Below are 9,390 nucleotides of genomic sequence, written 5' to 3' on the forward strand. Positions count from 1 at the left end.
AGGCAGTCGCAAAATCACAAGACTTGCAAAGAGGACAGCGAGTGACCCAAAATGCATGCATCCCTCTCAAGGCGTGCGGCTGAATCCCGCTTGGCCCCGCCATGGCCCTCACTCATCAGCGAATCTAATCCTTCCTATTACAGCGGCAAGTTTTCTTCGGAATTGCAAGAGCGACTTGAGCACCGCCAAAATAGATTCAGTCCTTGGTAAAACGAAGGTAATCCAATACACACAAAAATGCACGCCAATCAGACCGCCCTTAAAACCCAAAGGAACAAAACGCCCAAGATATGCAAAAGAGGTTTGCGTCAAAGCATGCAATAACAAGAGTGGTGGGGAAGAGGTGATACTCCAGACCAGAACAACAACAAGGACAAGTAAAACGCCAATACTCGCTATCCAATCCGACCGTGCCCAGTCCCCGTCCTTCCGCCTAAGAGCCATCGCTTCGATTGGAGATTGTGGATATTCGGTAATGATTCGACAGCCGGCTAAAACAGTTCCTTCGGTATGTCGACGACGAGGACGACGATGATTGGTGGCCAGGCTTCTAATCAAGCCTTCTCCTCTTCCTTGAAAGGTCACAAACTCAGCTACTATGACTCCGCAGCAAAAGCTACAACACACACATATTAGGGTCAATTTACTCACAAACTAGCGGACAAGGAACGTACTCTCTCGACACTGCCATTATCCGTCTGATCCACCGCCAGAAGATTTGGGCTCTGTGCCCCACCACCTCGTTCTGTGAAGCCTCGTGTATCGAGCTGTGGGCGCTTCTTGCCGGGACTGGGCAGTCCCCCAGATGATGATGACGCGCCTCCATTATCGTTACCCTTTGCGGGAAGAGCAATGTTGGGTAGGTGGGATGACGCTGTGTAGCGTGGCTCGCTGGAATGGTCGTACATTGTACTGCCGACTGTCGCGCACCGGAGGATTGTTTGGATGAGTTGGTTTTGGCGTAGAGGTTTGGAAAGGTAGTCCTGAGAGCTAATTTAGTAGTGGAAAAACGTAATGGAATGGGAGTAACGTACGTCCATCTGTGCAGCGAGACACTTCTCGCGATCGCCAACCATGGCGTGCGCCGTCAGTGCAATGACTGGTGTTGAAGGAATGCCGTTGTCACGTTCCCATTCGCGGATCTTTGCCGTAGCTTCAAAACCACCCTAAAATGTTGTTAGCTGCGAACCTCGAGTTGGCGAGAGCCTAGCTTACCATGACCGGCATTTGCACATCCATAAGTACGCAATCATAACGCTTCTTTTGAATGTGTTCAAAGGCCTCAAGACCGTTGTTAGCCACAGTGACTCTGTGATGATACTTCTCCAGAATCCTGACGGCAAGCTTCTGATTGACAGCATTGTCTTCGGCCAGAAGAATCTGGAACGATTTGGAATGGTCTGAGACCAGAGGTGCGGCACGGCCATCAAGTGCCGGAATGAGCGCATTGCCCAAGTCGATTGGTAGACAGGGCGTCGTCATATAGCTCGAGATACCGTTTTCGAGCGCAGACCTGAGGCTGATGCATACGTGTGGCGTGAGCATGACGAGAGGAATGTACTTGAAGCGTTCCGCAATCCTGAGCTCCCGTGCCGTCTTGTCATTGTCGACAATGACGCAGTCGTACGGCATGTCAGTCCTCTTCGTCGTCTCGGGTACCTCCTCAACCGAGTGAACCACCATAGGCACAAGATCGAGTGTCTTAAGGTGCTCGATAATTTGATCCGAGAACCCAGTGTTGCCTTGGTCGACAAAAAGAACCGTGTGCTGCTTGTATGCCACGAGCTGAGGCTGAATGGCTTGAATGGCCGGCTTGCCCAGACGCACTTTGCATGTAAAGTAGAACACACTGCCCTTGCCAACGTCTGATTCGACCCACATGCGACCACCCATGAGAGTGACGAGACGTTTGGAGATAGATAGACCGAGTCCAGTGCCTCCAAACTTTCTGGTTGTCGAGCCGTCCGCCTGCTGGAAGGTGTCAAAAATAAGATTGAGCTTATCGCCACGGATACCTATTCCGGTGTCGGAAACGGCGAATTGGAATACATAGTGATCTGGGTCGCATTCTTGTTCTTGCGCCATGGAAATGGCCACCTTGACTTCTCCGAGCTCAGTAAACTTGATAGCGTTACCAACCAGGTTGAGAATGATTTGCCTCAACCTGAAGGAATCACCAACAACGTAGTCGGGCACCTTGTAAGAGACGTCGTAAGCAAGGTTCAACTTCCGCTCGTTGGCTCTTGATGCTAATGACTTGAGTGCGTTGAATATAGTGCCGCGCATTGAGAATGGAATCTCTTCCATCACCATGCGGTTCGCTTCGATCTTGGAGATATCAAGGATATCGTCGATGATTGTCAGTAATTGACCAGCCAGATTATGAACAATGGTCAACATCTCTCGTTGCGCATGCGTAAGGTCGGTGTCGAGCGTAAGTTGGGTCATTCCAATAATACCGTTCATGGGCGTTCGGATCTCGTGAGACATGTTGGCGAGGAACTCGGATTTTGTTTTGTTGGCCAACTCGGCTGCTTCCCTCGCAGCCGTGTTTCTTTGAATACTCTCTCGCAAACTGGACACCATCTGGTTGATCTTCCTCTTCAGTTCATCCATCTCACCAGAAGCCTCGACGGTGATTTGAGTGAACTTGCCCTCCATTGCAGCGTTGGTGATGTCACCGAAAGCACGCACTTGTGACGTAAGGTTCTGGGCCATGGTGTTGACGTCTGTGGTGATTTCTTTCCATCGGCCGTCGATATCTCGCACGTCTGCTTGACCGCCCATCTTTCCGTCTACGCCTACATCGCGAGCTACACGCTTCACAGCTAGAGACCATTCGTCGAGTCTCATAACCATGTCGTTGACGGTGTCTTTGAGTAATCGGATCTCTCCCTCGGCGTCCACGTGAACTCTGCGGCTCATGTCTCCCTTGGCGATGGCCTGGGTGACCTCGGAAATACTTCGTACTTGCAGCGTGAGATTCTGGGCCATGGTGTTGACATTGTTGGTCAGATCCTTCCACTTGCCCTCAACGTTGTCGACCTGTGCTTGGCCGCCCAGGATACCGTCGGTTCCGACCTCACGGGCGACCTTGCTAACCTCTTGTGCAAACGTGTTCAAGCGGTCCACCATGGTGTTAATGGTAATCTTAAGTGACAAAATCTCACCCTGAACTTCTGCCTTGACCTTCCTGCTGAGATCTCCTCTTGCGACGGCTGTAGTGACTTCGGCGATTTCTCGCACTTGTGTTGTGAGGTTCATGGCCATACCATTCACATTCTCAGTGAGATCTTTCCAGGTACCCTCAACGCCATGCACTGTAGCCTGTCCACCAAGTCGACCCTCAGATCCGACCTCTCGCGCAATCTTGGTGACTTCGTGAGCAAACTGCTGCAGCTGGTCCACCATGCGATTGATGGTGTTCTTGAGTTCCAAGATTTCACCCTTGCATTCGGCTTCGACCTTCCGTGTGAGGTTACCCTGTGCGACGGCCGTTGTGACCTGGGCGATGTCTCGCACCTGGGTGGTGAGGTTTTGAGCCATGGCGTTCACATTCACTGTCAATTCGTTCCACATGCCCTTAACGCCAGCAATCTCAGCCTGACCACCAAGCTTGCCTTCAGTTCCGACATCTCTAGCCACTTTAGTGACCTGGGTAGCAAATGATTGCAGTTGATCCACCATGCTGTTGATCGTCTGTTGCAGCTGCAGGATTTCTCCTCGGGCCGGACGCTCAATCTTACGACTGAGATCGCCCATAGCGACAGCGGTTGTGACTACGGCGATCTCTCGCACCTGGTCGGTAAGATTCTTGGCCATCCCATTAACTGCAGGACACGTTAGCATCGGCCCGATAGTGGAACCCTAATCACAACGTACCACTGTCAGTCAGCTCAGCCCAAATACCAGCAACTCCTGGTAGATTGGCTTGACCGCCCAATCTGCCTTCGGTACCGACCTCTCGAGCGAGGAAAGTGACTTGACTGGCAAACTCCTGGAGCTGGTCCACCATGGTGTTGATCGTGCGCTTGAACAGGGTGATTTCAGGGTCCATCTCCTTAGCATGAATCAAGACCTTCTTGCTCAAGTCACCCATAGCGACGGCAGTGACGATGGCGCCGATTTCCCGCAGTGCCTTTTGGAAAGCCAGGTTGGCTGTGAAATGTCAGCCACAACGTTGCCTTTTCAAGACTATAGAGCATACCCTGTTGATGCTTGCCGAGTTCCCTTTTCAGTGCGCCGATGTCCTCAATGCCATGTTCGAATACCATGCTCTGTGTCGTTAGTTGCTTATTCACTTCCTGGCTAAGGTTGTCTGTTGTCTGTCAGCCTGGGCGCATGCAGAGGTCATCTGTGGGCTCCCACCAATGTGCTCGCGCTGATTTCTAATCTGGTCGGCTTGCTGGTTCAAGTGCACTCGCAGGTAGTTGAGCTGCTCTTCGGTAAGGGCTGCCGCGGGTTGTTCTGGGTCGCCATTCGACTCCTTGGCGGCGAGCCAGTTGGAGACCCAGATGGCGCGCTCCTTGTTGGATCCACGACGTCCTTGGGCGGGTGGGCCGCTATTGCCGCGGAAGACTCCTGCTGGAGTATATAACGCGCCCTCCTCGGGCGGCTCTTGTGCGGGTGTCAGAGGGAACTGGCCCTGTTGGTTTGGAGCATGGCTGCTCTTGTGCTCGAGAAAGTCTATTCTTGAGCATAGCGCCGACAGCTCCTGCTCTAGTTGCGTCTTCTCCTCGCTCTCCGGGCCTGGCAGCGCGATGGCATTTGCAGCCGTCTTGGCTCCGTTGGCAGAAACTTGTGCGCTGAAGCTGGGGTCTCGCGTAGGGTCGTGTTGGCGGGCGAGGTTGCGGATGATGGCTGAGACGCTCGAGTACGTCTCTGCGGCCATTGTGGCGGCGGGTAGAAGGGTGAAAGGCTCGAAGGGCTGCTATGTGCGCATCTGGAACGGGCAAGACGGACAGGAATGCGACAGAGCGGGTATCGATGGGGGAGAGGGCGGAAAGGAACAAAGGAGGGACTGAAGAGCCTTTCGGGGCAGACGACTGCGAGGATACTGATGGATCGCGAGATGAACTTGGGAGGTATCGAAGAAGCGCAAGCAGGGGACGCCCCGCTAGGATGGATATCCAGTATCGCTCAATCAAGGTTAGCGTCCAAGTTAGCAGCTAGGCAGCGTGAAGAATAACCGCAAGCCACAAAGCGCACGAGTCCGCGGGGACAGACAGAAACTGCGTGAAGAGGGAAAGAGCAAAGACAGCCCGACCAAGCGTGCTACGGTATGCTGCCTCACTCTCCCAAAGGATTGCCCGAATTGCTGCCGGGTTGGGAAAGCAGACTGGAGGCAGAATGACAGATGTAACGCTAGGCCGAGAGCACTCTAGTCAGCCCTGGTGGAGTGGATCCGTGCACGTTGGACCTTGGAAAACGGACATCTCGGACCACAGCAACCAACGGCCGCTTGCTGAACCTCCCACCGCGGAACCAGCGCTCTCAGCACAGCGAGACTTGACACCGCACACCGCCGACGTCATTCTCCCTGCCCAGCCCTTCGCCGACACCGCGAAATGAAGTGCGACCATGCATCCAGCATCCGCGTGCCATCTCTTAGCACGTACGGGTATACGAACAGAGCGACGAATGGCAGTGCGACCGAAGCCACCCAGCACCCACCAGTGTGGCAAATTACCCCTATTCGCTGGGAACGGCGGGCGGAACAGGCATCGCCTAGCACAGCAGCGCACTCGGGATACGTTGGACTTCAACGCCCTCGCTGAAGTGTGAAATGCGCCTCTAATCTAACCACGGCTTGACTGCGCTGCTCTCCTGTTTGATCTGCATGCCACAGCGCATGTCGTACTCCTGCCGTGGTTTCAGTGCCATCGATCGCAATATGAGACGACGTGGCGGTACATCTCAGATCTTATCGTGCCATGCTGACAGCTGACAGAGGGGCTCTTTGATGGTGGGCACGGTGGGGTACACTTGTTCGCAAAAGAGTCGCTTCGCTCAGGGTCCCTCCCGGCCGTCCGGCTGATAGTGGTAAGCGTGTTTGGGCGGAAGCCGGCACATGCTTGGTAACACGCGAGGACGTGTTTTCTAGACGGCTTCCTGGCTTTTCTGGCTTTGACTCGCCGTTGCATGAATTCTGTCAAGATTGGGGAACCCGGTCGGCACATCCGAACATTCCCCGGCTAGTAGACTCGGGAAGGAAATTCATCCTCACATCGGACTACTAGGTCCGCAAAACTGCACAAAGGCGAGAGCAGATTGATCGAATCGAGAGTCAGGTACTGGCAGGATCCGCAGAACTTGTTCGCTTTCTCCATCAATGCGGAATCTAAAACACTCTTGTGGCTTTAACACGATTAGTGAAATCACCGAACTAGTATACGACTATATCAGCATCCGTCCATCCAAGGTTCTCTCGTCGTCTCAGGAATGTATGCCACGATGGGACCAAAGAGTTTGCGCTAACACGTGCCTTGTGGGTATTTTCATTCCCTTGTTTAAACACGGTAACAAGGTACAAGACAGTATGTCTTTGGCTGTAGTATTCTATATAGTTTTCCCAAACTGAGCATTCATGTACAACTCTCTCACGTCTCTAGTAGTCCAAGGGCGCCTCAGGCGTCGACGGCTGAAAATTACTCCCCATTCCTGTCCCCAATCCCAACGAACCCATGCGCCACTGAGAATATGTATCGAATCCCTCATGCATCCTTGGTAGACCTGGTATATTCCTTTCGCTGGCTCGCCTGCCAAACATGTTCCTCCTTGGGTGGTTGCTGTTCATCTTGGTTTTTACCGGAGGAGCGAAGAGCTGTGCACGGCACATGGGACATGTTGATGATCCTGATTCAATCCATTCCGTCATGCAGGGTGTATGAAAGATGTGACCACATTGAATGACCTGGGAAGCAGGATCCTCGTGTGTGTAGTGCTCGAGACATATGGAACAGCTGGCTTCGGTGTTGTTGAGCGCACATGTCGCAAGCGGGCTTAGACCGCTTGTAAGGAAGGATGATTTCGAAGTGTAAGATGCGTTTGATGACGGAGCTACGCCTGTAGCTGCGGGTGTGGGAAATGGCATGGCCATCTTCCTGGTGAAGGCAAAGATTTGTGGTTTCGAGAACTTGGAGTATTGAAAATTCAGGGTCTTGAGACTTCGCAATCGGATTTTTTGTGGTAGCAGGAGTCTTGTTGTGGTAAGAGCTTTGCGGTAAGAGTCTTGCGGTGATGAAACTCTTCTGTTAGCCCGTGGAGTTTTGTGGTGATGCGATTCCGAGTTAAGAGTGTTGTGAGGGAAGTCTGGGAGAGAGAAAGAGAGAGGAAAAATGGCTCTCTTTTCATCGACGAGGATTTGTGTTGGACCCTGATAGCAATATTTTGGGATAATTCCGTGGACCAAGGAACGATGATCAGGCGAACCACAGGTGATATAAGACAAATAGTTCACGAAATCTGGGCTTCCCGGAGAGCGATGGTATTGCAGAACGGATAAGCAGTGTGACAAGAGATACGACTTGCTACCTAAGCTTCTTAGCATGGGCAACCAGGCTCTCAATAACTTGCTCAAAAGCATCCTTGTCTCCCAGTGCGCTCTCCAGTCTCTTCTGCCAGTACTCAAATACCTCCTTTGCTCTTTCTTGCAGTCCCTTTAAGTGGTCAATGTGCATCTTCAGCTCATCGTCCGTCAGCCCTTGCAGCGCTGCATCTGTTGTCGCGCATAGTTGCATGGTGCTGCTAATGTCCAGTTCTGGAGGCGGCGGTGGACCTTTACGTTTTCGCTCCGGTTTTGAACTTGACGAGTCGATAGACGTAGATGATTCGTTCTCGCGCTTGACTCGTCCCAATGGCCCGCCATTGTTCCGACCGTCGGACGAGGGGCGGGGCGACCGATCCCCGGGTATATGTATTGAAGGGAGGATGAGCTTTTTCTGTTTCGAGGCGGGGAGGATTTCGTCCAGATCCACAGGTACACCTAATGAGACCAAGAACAGTCGCCGAATACGCGAACGAACCCAGTCAGGAGGCTGTAATGGTGGCGGCGCAACCAGTTGCGTCCATAACGAGTGGCTGCGTTCCGAAAGAAATATGGAACGGGTCTCGTCGGGATTGGCCGATATTGTGGGTATGTCATTCTGTACAGGGTACATGTCATCTAGGTAGGGCTGTGTTGCTGTGACGATTTCTTCAAGTGATGTGAGTTGATCAAAGTCTAAGACGGGCTGTGTAATGAAGGGTTAGTCAGACTATCACCATAGCAGGCGGGCAAGGCAGTAGTATATGTGGACTAGAATTGCTGCGACTTACAGGACCTGGCGAGGGGACAGGTACAGGAGGCTGTTCTGGGGGCTTATCAAATGATGTCTCTGCATCGTCCCCGCCTTGCTGAAGCCCATCGTCAAAGTCCCCAAAATCATCGTCGCCTTCTTCGCCTTGTTCAAAGTCGTCGAAATCGCCAAAACCATCGTCGTCACCGTCCTCATTGCCGAAGCCGTCATCATCTTGCTCAGCGGAGGCATCGGCTTCGGGCACGGAGTCGGCTGCGCCGTCACTGGGGCTTATTGGAGACCTGTCATGCGAGGTTGGTGACCCTTCTTCCGTCAATGGTACGCAGGAGGCACCAAGGAAATGCCCTACGTACCTGGGTTGCTGGGCTGGGTAGGCTCTGGTGCTCTGACAATGACATCAGGCGCAGCATCGGCAAGACGCTGCTGGTGGGCAAGTGTACCGGGAACATCGCCGTAGCTGGGCTGGTCGGGATCGATCTTCTCGACAATCGTCTTTGGCACTGGCGTTCCTCCTGGCGTAAGAGGCCTGTCGCTAACGCTAACGCGAGATGCACTGCGACTTCGCGTGCCTTCGGGTACAATCTCCACCTCGTCGGGTACTGCGTCTTGGGTGCGCATGTTGTATGCGTCTGTGCCGGGCACCTCGCCGTGGGCCGGCTCGTCGTCTACTCGCTCAACTCGCGTGATGGGAATGGGCGAGGTCATCTCAGACCGTCCAGGCTGGCCTTCCGAGGCATCGGAGAAGTGTTCGTCGCTCGACTCGGCTGCACTGCATTAGAATTGCTACGGCCGGGCGGAAAGAACGACGTACCCAGCTCTTTCGCACCGGGGTCCTCGAGCTCTATGCTCTTGCGGGGCGGTGCTAGCTCGTCCGGCATGTCGAGGATGCTGAATGTTTCTTCACTTGACACGTAGATTTGGTATACACAAGGAGGGAAGTAAGCTGCAAAACGACAAGTACAAGTGCAAGTGCAAGTGCAAGTGCTGCGCCCCGTTGCTTGAGCGTATCGTCTTGTCTCAGGCACGCTCGATTAGCGGGGAACGAGCGGTCTGGACGCTGCAGCACCGGGAAGGTGGGAACAACAATTCACCG

At 53.3% G+C, this 9,390-nt stretch overlaps 2 protein-coding genes across 2 annotated transcripts; both read right to left on the bottom strand.

Moving 5' to 3' along the window:
• Positions 1–589: 589 nt before the first annotated feature.
• Positions 590–4,891, bottom strand: GT037_006990 (two-component osmosensing histidine kinase; the record flags this gene model as incomplete). Its single annotated transcript, XM_038932037.1, has 7 exons — positions 590–616; positions 675–983; positions 1,035–1,166; positions 1,216–3,830; positions 3,883–4,158; positions 4,208–4,318; positions 4,369–4,891. 7 exons carry the CDS (start codon positions 4,889–4,891, stop codon positions 590–592), a joined length of 3,993 nt encoding a protein of 1,330 aa, XP_038785509.1.
• Positions 4,892–6,607: 1,716 nt separating this feature from the next.
• GT037_006991 (uncharacterized protein) lies at positions 6,608–9,175 on the bottom strand (the record flags this gene model as incomplete). Its single annotated transcript, XM_038932038.1, has 5 exons — positions 6,608–7,199; positions 7,534–8,231; positions 8,317–8,600; positions 8,651–9,061; positions 9,109–9,175. 5 exons carry the CDS (start codon positions 9,173–9,175, stop codon positions 6,608–6,610), a joined length of 2,052 nt encoding a protein of 683 aa, XP_038785510.1.
• Positions 9,176–9,390: the final 215 nt, after the last annotated feature.

The sequence above is a fragment of the Alternaria burnsii genome, assembly GCF_013036055.1.
Source record: "Alternaria burnsii strain CBS107.38 chromosome Unknown 731, whole genome shotgun sequence".
Taxonomy (NCBI): domain Eukaryota; kingdom Fungi; phylum Ascomycota; class Dothideomycetes; order Pleosporales; family Pleosporaceae; genus Alternaria; species Alternaria burnsii.